This window comes from Astyanax mexicanus, chromosome 3, assembly GCF_023375975.1.
Source record: "Astyanax mexicanus isolate ESR-SI-001 chromosome 3, AstMex3_surface, whole genome shotgun sequence".
Classification (NCBI taxonomy): domain Eukaryota; kingdom Metazoa; phylum Chordata; class Actinopteri; order Characiformes; family Acestrorhamphidae; genus Astyanax; species Astyanax mexicanus.
Genome location: NC_064410.1, coordinates 58,181,452 through 58,196,268, shown reverse-complemented (window position 1 = coordinate 58,196,268; position 14,817 = coordinate 58,181,452). Strand labels below are relative to the sequence as shown.

The 14,817-nt window shown below is 37.3% G+C and overlaps 2 protein-coding genes across 5 annotated transcripts in view; both read left to right on the top strand.

Annotated features, from left to right (window-relative positions):
* LOC103043027 (interleukin-4 receptor subunit alpha) overlaps positions 1–14,817 on the top strand; it is a 679,179-nt gene that overhangs the window by 35,659 nt on the left and 628,703 nt on the right. The gene's annotated exons all lie outside the window — the stretch shown is intronic.
* Positions 524–11,234, top strand: LOC111195543 (uncharacterized). Its single transcript, XM_022683400.2, has 10 exons — positions 524–1,061; positions 1,294–1,376; positions 3,229–3,337; positions 3,458–3,591; positions 5,156–5,304; positions 5,394–5,550; positions 6,058–6,151; positions 6,926–6,989; positions 7,093–7,178; positions 8,388–11,234. The coding sequence occupies exons 2-10, from the start codon at positions 1,313–1,315 to the stop codon at positions 9,274–9,276; spliced, it is 1,746 nt and encodes a 581-aa protein (XP_022539121.2). The 5' UTR covers positions 524–1,061; positions 1,294–1,312; the 3' UTR covers positions 9,277–11,234.

Below are 14,817 nucleotides of genomic sequence, written 5' to 3'. Positions count from 1 at the left end.
CAAAATAACAGGACATTTTTCCTCATTCCTTTTTAAAGAGTTACATTTACAGGAGATGGACAATGAAACTGAAACACCTGTCGTCATTTTAGTGTGGGAGGTTTCATGGCTAAATTGGAGCAGCCTGGTGTTCAATCTTCATTAATTGCACATTATTGCACCAGTAAGAGCAGTAAGAGTGTGAAGGTTCAATTAGCAGAATAAGAGCACAGTTCTGCTCAAAGTATTGCAATACACACTATAACATTATGGGTGACATACCAGAGTTCAAAAGAGGACAAATTGTTGGTGCACGTCTTGCTGGAGCATCTGTGACCAAGACAGCAAGTCTTTGTGATGCATTAAGAGCCACGGTATCCAGGGTAATGTCAGGAAAACACTTTTTATCAATTTATTTATTTATTTTACATTTTTGGGACATTATTTAAATGCATGCCGACTCTTCTTTACTTCGCAGGTTAGATCCATTGTATCACAGTTCTTTGTGTTTTACATCCAATTTATTGTTTCGCACACATCACTGTGTGTACTTTACGATTTGGTCAACATTTTATGAAAACTCTTAGGTTTTAGGTGTTAGGTGTTTCAGTTTCATTGTCCAACGCCTGTACATATCTGAGAAGATATGTGGCAGACTTCACCCTCTTAGCATTTAGAGCATTACTAGTGATAGGGGATTGGCTTATTGGTCCACCAAATTGGTGAGAAAATGAAATAAAATAGAAATATATATTTTTTCATTTCAAGCCCTTTTGTGTGCAGTGTTTCCTGAAAGCCTCTAAATTGGCATGGTGCCCCTGGAACTGAGGGTGGGGTTTTTGTCTGTCAGTGCAATGACGGGGCAGAGACTTTCTATGGAAGTGAACACCGCGTTACAGTGAAACACATTCTTATTTCACAATTCACATCGCCAGACTGAGAAGTGCAACAGCAAGGCTTTTACAGTAAAATATTCTTTTTATGCCTTTTATTTGATTACTAAATAAAAACAGGAATCCTACGGTTGTCTTGGTTTCTCCAGCTTGATAACATCTGTCTTGATAACACCTTTCTGCACACAGGTAGGTGTTTTTACATGTACCTACAGGCTAATGCGAGAACTGGATCTCCGGTTAACAGGAAGTGACTGAAAAAGAATTGCCAGCTTCAATATTAAGCAGTGTCAGCCCACGGAGGTTGATTTTTAGCTGTGAATTTTAACATTTCACACTGCTGCACTCTGTAGATAGAGAGAAAAAGGAGAATTTGTGTGCTTTGAGTAAAAGTTTTGTTTTACATTTTTTTTATTTTTAGGGGGGAACATTTGGCAACCATGTATTTGATCATTACAGTCTTTAAAGTGCTCTTCATTGATCTTGTCCTCTCGCAGCCTCACGGTAAGTTCTGCATTTTTACTACTGTTCATTTCTAATTGCTATAATCAAGTGTAAGGGTTGCTGTGGTGTTGATAGGTGGTTGCTATGGTGCTGCAGTGTTGCAAATTGGTTGCTAGGTGATTGCTACGATACTGCAAGTTGTTTTTATATGGTATTCCAAGTGTTTCCTATGGTGTTTCTAAGTGCTTATTGGGTGGTTGCTGTGGTAATATTTATAAGTAATGCTGACTCATTGCTGTGTTACATCAAGTGGTTGGTGTGGTTTTTCTAGCTGGTTGATATTGTGTTGATATGCGGTTGCTAGGTGGCTGCTAAGGTGTTTCTTAGTGGTTGCTAGGAGTTGTTTTTTTTGTTGCTATGTTGATGTTATCCGAGGTGGTTCCTATGGTGTTGGTAAGTGGTTATTGAGTGATTGCTGTGGTAATATTTATGAGACATTAGGGGAGATAAAGTGATGCCCCCTCATTGCTATGTTATTCCAGGTGGTTGGTGTGACTCTGCAAGGTAGTTGCTATTGTGTTGGCTAGGGGGCCTGTTAAGTGTTGCAAATTGGTTTCCAAGTATTTGCTACGGTGCCAAGTTGGTTGATATTGTATCCCAGGTGGTTCATATGGTGTTGCTAAGTGGTTATTGAGTGATTGCTGTGGTAATATGTATGAAGCACTGAAGCAGATTAAATGATGTCCTCTCATTGCTGTTATATCAAGTGGTTGGTGGGTTGGTTTCTAGGTGGTTGCTATCATGTTAATAATTGGTTGCTAGGTGGCTGCTGTGGTGTTGTTTGTTGAGCGGTTGCTGTGGTAATGTTCATATGGCATTGAGGCAATATTTATATGACATTGAAATATTGAGATAAAGTGATGCCCAGTAATTGATGTTATATAAAGTGGTTGTTGTGGTGTTTCTAGGTGGTTGTTATTGTGTTGATAATTGGTGGTTAGGTGGCTGCTGTGGTGTTGCTAAGCAGTTACCAGGAGTTGGCTAAGGTGTTGCTATGTGGTTGATATGGTATCCCAGGTGGCTTCCATGATTAAGATGGCTGCTGTGGTGTTGCTAAGCAGTTGCCAGGAGCTAATTATGGAGTTGCTTGGTGGTTGAAATTATATCCAAGATCAATGCTGTGGTTTTGGTAAGTGGCTACTGGGTGGTTGCTGTGGTGATATATATATTGGGGAAGTGGTGGCTCAGGGTGGCTTGATGACAGGATTGTGGGAACTCGGGTTGGACACCTATACTAGGTGGTTGCTATGAGCTTGCTAAGTGGTTGCTTTTATATCTTTAAACTGTGAAAAAATGTTATTCATCCAGTTTCCCAGTATGGTCAAAAATATGCATTGAGTTAAGCCTAAAAAACAGTAAAGAGATGCAGCTATGGCTCCTCCCCTTATTCTGTCAGGACCTCCACATCATACCATCGCTGTCCAATGAAAAACATCTATCTCCATGTATAGAAAAATATATATATTTTAGGTAATTTGGGAGAATTTCTATTGGTCCATTCATCAATACATTTTGACACAGTGCAAGGGACAGTTTGTGTGTTTAAACTAAAAATGTATAAAAATTGAGATACTTGTTATTCATTGGACAGTGGTGATATGATATGATCTGCTTACAGGGGTAAGCAGCAGTTAGACCGTAAGGCCGGTCAAGAGCTGTGAATTTTCACCACTCTACATATATAAAAACCCTTTTGAGTTCTGAGTGAATTTACCTTAATGTTTGCTTTCTTAAACATAAAAATGAGTGGAGCAACCATCTAACTGCCTGCTTGTCAAGAGAAAGCAGGTCATACCTTCAGATCCTCAGTCCTACACTATTATGTCATCATTGTGTTCTAACCATGTTTCAGAGCCAACAGCGAATGATCTGGAGTGCGTCAACGATTACGATGAGGAGATGACGTGCCGCCTGAAACACAACTCCTGCCAACAATACAAGCTAAAGATAAACAACGAGACGTGAGTTAATCCTGTGAGCAAAGATTTAGTGCAGCCAATCCCAGTTAATGTTGCCCTAAAATTAATAAATCACTTCTCTTTATTAAATATTGTTTTTTTTTTTGTTTTTTTTTTTTCCAGGTGCAATTTTACATCCATGCAATGTGAATGCAAACTTAAAGTTCAAAGTGGTTTTATTCTAAACGTACTTATAAAGGTTGATGTGTGGAGAGAGGAAGAGGTGTTCAATAAAGCGTTTAATACCACACAAATCAGTAAGTGGCTGCATGTAGTTGTTACTTGTTTCTGCACCTGTTTTCCATTTTTCAGATTTTTTAACTACACTGTAGTTCTGTATCTTCAATATTCAATGGGTCATTATTTTCAGTACTGCAGTGATTAGCACTGATTAGCATGGTGGTGGTGTATGAGGTGTTAGTCTGTATTGTGCTGGTATGAGAGGAACGAATACAGCAGTGCTGCTGAAGTTCTTAAACATCTCACTTTACTTTATCTATAGTGTGTTTCAGCTGTAGGTAGGAGTGTGTAATAGAGTGGAGGACAGTGAGTGACGATTAAACAGTGTTTAAAAACTCCAGCAGCACTGCTGCAGTATCTGATCCACTCACTGTACCACCAGCACAACACACACTTTTGGAGTTCAGCGAAAAACAGTAGATAATTCATCCTGTAATTTTCTCAGAGGACTTTTGAGAAAAACACACAGAAGTTTGTTTCGGATTGGAATAAAATCACAGACGACCCCCCATAACAGTCCTGTCCAGATGGACATCTCTGAGTTTTGTCACCTCGAGTTTAATAAGATATTTAATAAGCTATTTGTCCACTGCCACGCACCATAATTACACTTCTGGCAAGCATGGAGATTCATGTAAACACATCAGCGAGTGGAAATGGAGGAGCTACTGAACGTTATGTCACGTGACCAAGAAAGCCTAAACAATCACTGGTCCTTCTGTTTTTTCAATTGCAGTCCAAATGCAAGAGTTTTATCACTGAGTAGAAATTATTTTTTTTGTTTGTTTTTTTACAGTCATCCCCCTGAGAAACTAATCTCGCCCGGATATAGGGCTTAACACCTCATACACCACCACCACCACCACCATGCTAATCAGTGCTACACTCTAAAAAACAGAGGTACTCAAAGGTGCACTCTTCATAATTGTACCCTCAAAGGTACAATATTGGTCTTTACAGGGTCAGATTTGTTCCCTCTGAAGTACAAAGTAATTTCTAACAGAAATAAGTACAAATTTGTACCATTTAACCAGACAAAGGGTACATTCAGTATTCTGTATCACTGCACTAATAAACAATATATATTTAAATTGCACATTTTTTATTTGAAAGCCAGACAATTTTGGATCATCACATTTTTAAGCCATATTTGGTTAATGATAATGTTTATAATTTTTATAATCTTTACTGGCACAAAAATCATGGGTACAAAAAAGGACTTTCACTGAAAGGTACTTTTTTGTACCTCAATATAAGCAACACGCTTTGTACATTTTTAAGTACAAATCTGTACTTATTTTTCTGAGTGTGTAATCATTGCAGTACTGAGAATAATGACCTACCACCCAAATAATAATAATAATAATAATAATAATAATAGCTGTTCTGTGATGGTTTTCTCTACTAAGGGGTCCTGAGTATTGAAGATAAGGGATAAAGAAAGTAAAAAATGTCCTATATGCTTAGTGGAGATTAAATAATGGACAGTGAATGCAGTAACAAGAATGTAGCCATTATATTCTGACTGGACTGTGTATAATGCAAGAGCCTAATTTTTTTAATGTTTTTTATTCCACGCAGTTAAGCCCAAAAAGCCGACCATTAGATCAGTCAAACAGACACAGAATGGAGACTTCCATGTCACCTGGGACACCCACTATATAGACTCACCGTTTAAGGACAGCTTGAAAATAGAGCTCAATTACAGTGATAAAGGAGGAAGACTCAATGTAAGCATGACAGATACAAACATCACACAAAAAAAACCTTCCAATGTGTTATAATGATAAAGTTATACAATAAATTACATTTCTTTTAGGTCCCACTTCATTTAACACAAGGCCAGAATTATTATGATCTTGTGAGAAGCAATCTTCAGCCCAATTCTGACTATATCATCACAGCAAGAGCGGGATCTAGCTACAACAACTTCTCAAGATTCAGCGACTACAGTGAACCATATGAGTTCAGCACGCGTAAGTTTTAATACGCTTGTTATTAAACCATGTATTAAGTAAAAATCAAAATTAAAATTGAATACAATTTTTTTTTATTAAAATTGTATTTTAATGGTGCAGCATCTGCATTGCCAAGATAGGTATGGACGTCTGACTGTTGATTGTTGTCAGGGTTTTAATCAGTCAGTGGTGCACCTGTGTTTTTTGCTGCCAAGATAGCAATACACCAGAAATTTATGTGAACACACCTCACCTTCAGACCACCAGGGCGGTAAATGCTCTGCACTGTCACCAAGTTTGATGAAGCTGCTCATTAATGAGTGATTTTGAGTAATGAGTAATTTTAGTTAACTATAAAAATTAAATGAATGAGCGCGGGATTACATTATCATTATAAAAACACAAAAATTAGATCAGATTGATTTTTTCAGTTTCAGATTTCTCAGGAAAATTGGCACATCCCTAGTATGAAGAAGTGAATTCAGTGTATTATTATGATTTTTTTTTTTTGTCTCTGTGTTGCAGCTGAGTCTTTGGAGAACATCCTAAAGATTATAATTCCCATTACATGCATTATTCTCATCCTCTTCATATTCACCATATTCTACTGCTACATCAGGTAAGACCACTTTTGTAATATTACAGTACCAGTCAAACGCCACCTCTTCTCATACAATGTGTTTTTACTAATTCTTTGTGATTTAGAAAACGTTTTATCATGTTTAGGAATACAAAGTTTTGGTTAGTTGGATTTGTTTTAATATAGATTTTATATTAGTATATTGGTGCCTTATTTTGTGTGCATTACAGACAGAAAAACGTATTCTTATATTTTTCCATCACTGAAAAATAAATCAGGTCTGAACGGGTTAAAGCTATACAAGGAACAAGCATAATTATTCTGTTCAAGTGTTAAACATTCTTTAGATACTTCTAAGTATCACATGTATCTTTGAGGACAGATCTGCACACATTTGGTATGTTAATCTCAGTGTCTTCATGAGGGAGAGTCACCTGGAAGGAGTGTCTGGAGGTGCTGAACAATAGCTGCTGCTTTTCCTTCACGCTGTGAAGCTCCAGCTCATCCCAATTAAATCACCTTAAATCACCATCTCAGTTCATCAGGTTTAGATCAGGGGATTAATGTTGAGGACCAACACTATTTTACTGTTTACTACACAATTCCATATGTGTCCCTTAACTGTTTTATGGCTTTAATATTAATCTACAGTGTAGAAAATAAAAAATATATAAAAAATTTGAGAAAAACATTGAATAAGAAGGTGGGTCCAAACTTTTGACTGGTACTGTACATGTTGTATCATTTGTGTGTTACAATACAGAATATTTTCCTCCCATTTTTAATGCACTTGTTGTTTCTTCTTCATTACAGATTGAAGAGAGAATTGTGGGATAAACTTCCAACTCCAAAAATAGCATCTAGTTTTAAAACGCAGGTAATTTAGTTATTTTGGCTGGGATATCTTATTAGATATTTGTTGTTATTTATTTATAATCTGTTCAGCTAATTTAAGAAGTGTGTTTTTTTTTTTATTTTAGATCCACCTCTTGTCTCCTTTTGAAAGTGAGTTCTCCCTCATCCAAGTTGAAAATCTTACACTGAACCAGATTGAGAACAGAGCTTGGTAATGTATTGTTGTTGTATATGCCTGAAATATTTGGTAGAGAATTCTTAGCTTTTAATTTTATCCATAAATGTGAGAAAATTAGTTATCAAAGAGTTCACTTGACTGTATATACCACTGTTTTGGGGATTTCAAGATTTGAACTCTTTTGTTATTTATTTAAAAAAAAAAAACACTGCAGTGAAATAACAGTAATGTAACCAAGCGGTGTTACTTGGAGGAATTAAAGAGAAACAACCGAGACAAGAGTGAAAAACAGTTCACTCTAATCCCTTCACTCAGAACTCCTCAGAAAGAGAAAAAAACTCCCAATTACACTTCCCATCTGTAGGGGCACCACGGACCAATATAAATACCTCAAGCAGTTGTAAAATACTGCTGCCTGACAATATTTAAAATAGAATATCTACATTGTAAATTAATACTAAAGTGATCCAGACTATGAAGGAACACTTAAGGAATCATGTAGTAAAAAGTGTTAAACAAACCAAAATACACTGTAAATAAGTATTTAGATGCTCTTATCTGGGGAGCTTGTTTGTTAACTTGTGGTTTCTGAGGCTGGTAACTCTGATGATCTTATCCTGTACAACAGAGAAAACTGATCTTCCTTTCCTGGGTCAGTCCTGATGAGAGCCAGTTTCATTGTGAAGTTTTTGCTTTTGCTGGTCTTTGCAGAGACTGCACTTGAGGATACTTTTAAAATTCTTGAAATTTTACTTAGTTAGGGTGACCAAACGTCCGTATTTCCCGGGACATGTCCGTATTTCACGTCTTGTCCCGGGCGTCCCAGGTTATTTTCAAAAAGTGAGAAAATGTCCTGGTTTTTAAATTACCTTCATTGGACCATACAGGCACTAGGGCACTGCGTACGGTGCTGCATGTGACATAATCCCTGAGCCGCCTCAGTGAGAGCAGTAGACAACAACCTATATATATATATATATATATATATATATGCAAAACATATACTATTTAAAATAATTAAAGAACACTGAACTTAGGGTATTCAAACTTTTGACTGGTATTATATAAACAGTCTTTTCTGGTGCTGTTAAAAAATGTAAATTGCAGTTGCTGTCTTTATTTATTTCTTTATTTCTTTTTGCCACTCCTGCTTTATATAACTGCCTTTTTTTACAGTGTATTCAAAGAAACATTATCTCTGGTTTTTTTTTTTTTTTTATTCCATTGTTTTCGAACCAACAGGACTTCATCTACCCAGGCCAATGTCAGCAATCTTCAACATCACCACCTCCAGAGTCTTGGAGCGCTTGCTGGTGCCTCTCCAGCAGAACACGCCCAGATATGTTCAGATGTGCAAACATCAATGTCCTACCACATGCCTGAAAGGGTGCTGTCCTCCAGCAATTCCACAGCTACTGCTTCCAGCTCTGAAATTGGGAGGGTTTCTAGGAATTGTGAGAAGAGCCCTGGTTTGTTGACCTGGAGCAACAGGCTTTACTTTTGCTCGGCTTCCGATGACAATAGACCCTCCAATACAAATCATAAAGCTATGCGACTGAAAGAAGCTCATACTGATACTCTCCAGCAGGGTTTAGAACCTGAAAAGACCCCTGGCTCGTCCTTCAGGAACCAGAAGCACTTGAGATCACATTCAAGTGATTCCAGTGACTTTCTAAACCAGTTTTTTACACCCCTATCCTCCAGTAAGAGTGTGAATTCATTCCCTGCAATAACGACAGACTTTGACTATACCCCATGCGTTGGCTGTTCAGGTCCTGCAGATGCTAACCAGGCCCAGATTGTGATGGTTCCTGGATATCAGAGCATGGAGAAGCTCCTTGTAAACCATGCAAACCAACCAGAAGGAGATACGCCTGTGAACCCAGCGGTTATCAGCTATCAGAATGGTGCCAATCTGATCACAGCAGAGCCTGATTGCATCAATAACCGGGAGGATGTTCCTGTTCCTGTCTGCGAAAGCAGCACTATCATACCAGCTGACGAAGGATATCAATCATTTCCAGGCTCTAGCGGTCAGCAGGGCCATGCACCGTCACTCACAAGTCTGTGCACCACAGTTTTGCATGTTTCTCCAGGCATTCAAATCGACTGCTCCTATCAACAAGTGTGATATAACAGCAGAAAATAATGAACAGGATCTGCTCTGGGACGTGTTTGTTCATCAGAGGATCAGGCCTGGCGTCAGAGCGACAGTATAAATATAAATAAAAGGATTTCTGATGAACTCAAACACACAACAAACAAGCTTTTTAAGGAGCTTAAAGTTTTACATCAGTATTTTAATCTGTATTTTATACATTTTAATTAAATTTACCTTACGCCGTACCTTAAAACTTGGGTAACACTTTATAATAACTTTTTATTAACATATTTTTAACTAATGATCAGTAGATGTGAACAAAGCAGTAGTTTATCAGAATTTAAATATTAGCAAATGCTCACACATGACACTTATTTATCAGCATGGATATTCATATTAAAAATGTTAGCAAATCATTCATTAGCTCATCACTTTTTCATCACGTTTTAGTCTCTTACAATGTGAAAAATAACAGTTATTAATAATTAGTTAATAGTATATTAATTGAAGTTATTATAAAATGTTACCCAAACTTCAAATATGCATCTGATGAAGGAGGTTATTATGGATCACCTTCAATTACTATAAGATAATACCAGTAAATTGTATACTATACAAGTCAGGAAACATCTATGTTATATCTATGTGATGACGCAAGTTGAGATGTACAGTAGATATGTAGATATGTAAATACATGCATTGCTCGAAACACGCAAAAGGCATGTTCTAATTCTCTTAATTAATCATGGGTGTGTTTTGGGAGTAACGTGAACGTAGAAACACTCCAGAAATTTAGCTGAACACACCTCACTGTCAGACCACCACACCCATCAGTGTAGATTCCTTCCCAAACTCTCATGCTGTTTTAATGATGCAGGCACAAGCTGTGAAAATGGACTGCTGACAGAGTGAAAGACAGCAAAGAGCATTGAGGCTTCTATCTACTGCTTTTATTGTTATGTGTAATATTTATTTGTTTATTGACTAAAAATATATATATATTTATGTTTGCCCCGAGGGAATATTGTACCTTTAGGGAAATACTAATGTTCTTTACACTGAAGATATATTTTGTTTGTACTGGAAGAAATGTAAGTTTGTGTATTAAAAAAAAAAAAAACATAATAAACAGAATTTAGAGAAAATAATATTTAAATAAATTAAATATAATTATATTTAATGGTTTCATTCAGAAATTTTTACAGAATTTTAACAATGTTTTTATGTTATTAAAAAAATAAATCTAAAAAAAAAATATGTAAAAAAAATCCAATCCATAAATTCAAATCAGTTTTATTTTGATTTAGGCCAAATGTGGTGAAACCAGATACTGTAAAAAAAGATGAACGCCGTGTCGCCATTCCCATTCATTTAATGAAAATGAAGCCAAAATCTTCCGCCATGTTGACGATCCTGAAACCCGAGTCTGTAGAGTGCAGTAGAGACCAGAGGAGGGAGAAAGACTGTGGAGAGACAGCCTACTCATTTAAATAACCCCGCCCCTCAGGGCTGCCTCCACAGAGCTGTCCACAGTCTATGGTCCCATACAGTCATTGGTCCCCCCACGGCTATAGGTGTAACCGAGCCCTTTTACAATAACCACACCTTTTAGAATAGAGCTGAATAACGTTTTAAAAAACGAACTCTGTGGAAATATAAAACCTTGACAACATAAACTGAGGTTACACTAGCTGCTGCATTTAAATAATGGAGGTAGAATTACAGTATTTTGGAAAAAAAATGTGATTGAATGTTGTCTGTTTTGCCATTGAAACCTATGGGGATGGGTGGGGTTACACAGCTTTCTGCAACCGAACAGCAGGATGTCTCTTTTTTTACCCAATATAAAAGAATAGTACAAAATCAGGTGAACCTTAATTATTTTAATTTATTTTATGTATTTAAAAAAAATAGAGAGAACATGACCAATTGTGCTGTCTCTCAGACTCTGGCTGCTGATGCCATCATAACTCTTAATTAGACAATAGGTGCCGAGATAAGCTGTGTGTTCTCACAGACTTTGTTCAGCCGTGTGAAAATGTGTGGAAGTTAATTCTGGTGTAATTCTGTTGTGCAAGAGTGGCTAATGTAGGGTATTGGATTTGTAATTTCTGCAGAACTGCAGCGACCGCCCTGCACACGTGACCTGTGTGCTTCAGGTTGTTGATGTTTTTCTCTAATCTGCCTCTCTTCCATTTCTCCAGCTATTCTTTTACACCACAGTTATGCAAACACAATATGAGTTGAGGCTTGCTGTGGGGAACTCCAGGGCAGGTAATTTATCCTGCAGTAGATCCAGAATGCAGAGAAATTTTAGGCTATTCTAATCAGGTAATCTGATCTCCTCGGTGTATTGTCATCAGACAGGAGGGTTAGAATGGAGTGGTTGTTTTTCAGGGTTTTCAGTCTGTTTAGAACCTACAGACCTTCTGTATGCAGTTCTATTATCTTTAGCACTTTATCTTTATCAAATAAAGGCATCAGTTCAGAAGTACTGTATTAGTATGGGTCAACATTTTTTATATTTTAATTATGTTTACTATTCATCAGCTATTCATCAACACTTGCCACCAGAAATGAAAATGAGGAACCCCACAACAGCTCATTTGGGTCATAACCACCTGGACCTGACACATGTGGAGTTAAATATTATATATATATATATAATAATAAATATATATATATATATATATAATGTGATTTAATAACCATTGATGTATAAAGAACAATGAAAAGACCATGAAAGATCCTGAAAATTATGAGGTGTGGTATATACTGTATACAGGGGTATGATAATGTTTGGGTTTGGCCACGTCTGAATATTTTCATGATTTTACTTTATAAATCATTGGTTGTTCAGATCAGCAATTTCAGTTAAATATATCATATAGCAGATGAATACAGTAATGTTTGAGAAGTGAAATTAAGTTTATAGGATTTACAGAAAGTGTGCAATAATTCTTTAAACAAAATTTGGGCACCCTTGTCGTTTTATAGACTTGAATGCCTTTAGCATTAATTACTAGAACACAAAATTTGTTTGGTAAGCTCATTGATCCTTGACCTACATTCACACAGGAGAAAGTGTTCAGGAGCCAACTGCAAGTTTTTCGCCTCTTTTTCTCACCTTCTCTAAAGAGTGGCAACATGGGAGCCTCAAAACAAAAACTCTCAAATTACCTGAAAACAGAGACTGTTCAACAACATGGTTTAGAGGAAGGATATAAAAAGCTAAAATCTCAGAGATTTCAGCTGCAGTTTCCACTGTGAGGAACAGAGTGAGGAAATGGAAGAACCACAGACACAGTTCTAGTTAAGACCTGAAGTGGCAGAACAAGAAAAATCTCAGATAATCAGAGGAGAAGGATGGTGAGAACAGTCATAGTCAACATGATCACAGACCTCCAGAGCTCCAAACACCTACATCATCATCTTACTGCAGATTGAGTTACTGTGCATCGTTCCCTATTCACTATTCAGTGCACTTTGTACGAGGAGAGGCTGTATGGGAGAGTAATTAATGCAGAAACAGCCTTTTTTGAGCACACGCCACAAACAGAGTCGCTTGAGGTATACTAAAGCACATTTAGACAAGCCAGCTTCATTTTGGAATAAGGTTCTGTGGACTGATGAAACTCAAGTTAAGTTATTTGGCAGGCGGTTAAAAAGAACTCAGCATTCCAACACAAACACTTTATTGCTCCCCACAGTAAAATCTGGTGGTGGTTCATCATGCTGTGGGGCTGTGTGATTAGTGCAGGTACTGGAAATCTTGTTAAACTTGAGGGTCACATGGATTCCAGTCAATATCAGCAGATTCTTGAGAACAAAGTTTAAGAATCAGTGAGAGAGCTAAAGTTGGGCTGGGGCTGGATACTTCAACAAGACAACGACCCTAAACATAAACACTGCTCAAAATCTACTAAAGCATTTATTTATGCAGAGGAACAAGTACAACATTCTGGAATGAGAATGTGTGCAGGTGTGATGGATTACAGTATAAACCAATAGGGTGTCGGAATGGAATATTTTTATACTTCTCTACATCCAATCACAATCAGATTCACTGCATCTGGATGCAGAGATTTATCTGGATAGGGGTTTTATTGAACGATGAGAAGCCGGAATGAAAACGAGCTCAAATGAAATAGGAGTAACGAGGCTATTTTTAAAATGTAAGGTGTAGAAAGTTCTTTGTGTCACACAAAGACCTTTGTGTGATACTCCTACATCCTTTCATCATCACTTCTGTATCGATGCGTTTTCCTTAACTTGACGCTGATTGGTTTTAGAAGGACATGCGTCTGACGTTGGCGTGTTGATGATTCAGCGGGTGGTTCATTTCCAGGATCAGGATAAAATTAATAAACAGTTTCATTTCGTCTCCATAGGTGTGCTGCTATTGTGGTTTTAATACCAGCAGCAGCAACTTCAGGCACAGTACTCTAGGTTAGTTCAAATTCGCCAAATGAACGTGCTCGTCCTGAAGCAGCTGTACCCAAGGCTCATTTTTCCTGCTTTTCCGGTTATTTTTCTTCTTCTGCTGCCGTTGTTGAGGAACGCCTGCTCAGCTTCCTGTAATTGGTTCGAAAGTTTGAACCATCTAGAAAAGCTCTTTCACACTGCAGGCGAACCGGAACATGGTTCAGAAGATCCGGACCGAGACCACCTCTCTTGGTCGGACCAAAATCTGGTCCTTTGGTCCGGACCGTGGTTCGCGGCCCCTTTCACACCTGCCACTTTGTTTCGGACCAAACTGAAAAGTCCGAAAGTCCGGACAAAACGAGGCAGATGTGAAAGCACCCTAAAATAACATCTAATACTGTTACGTGCCTGCAGGGAATGTTATGGCAGATAGGTGTATATTAATAATATATGTAGTAGTATATTATCAGCATGGCCTTGATTTTTTATTTTGTGGTCTGAATACATTATATTATTGTAGCCACAACTTATTACAGACAATCCCCAATATAACCTTAGGGGTTCTGTATATAACTGAACTTTCCCAACTTTCTCTTTGTATTACATCACTTCCTCCTCTCGCCCAGTGATGTTCAGTATTTGGGTTTGCCGCCTGTGCCCTCTGCTGGATGTACATGAAAATGGACCAAAATGTTCATTCTTTTACTGTATATTGGAGCCATCTACACACTTTAAAATAATATACAGCTTTGTAAAATAATAAGATGATGAGTTTCTTTGATTTTACCAAATTGAAATCCTCTGGAATATAATCAAGAGGAAGATGGATGATCACAAGCCATCAAACCAAACTGAACTGCTTGAATTTTTGCACCAGGAGTAAAGGCATAAAGTTATCCAAAAGCAGTGTGTAAGACTGGTGGAGGAAAACATGCCGAGATGCATGAAAACTGTGATTAAAAAACAGGGTTATTCCACCAAATATTGATTTCTTAACTCGTAACATTTTTATGAACATGAACTTGTTTTCTTTGCATTACTTGAGGTCTGAAAGCTCTGCATCTTTTTTTGTTATTTCAGCCATTTCTCATTTTCTGCAAATAAATGCTCTAAATGACAATATTTTTATTTGTAATTTGGGATAAA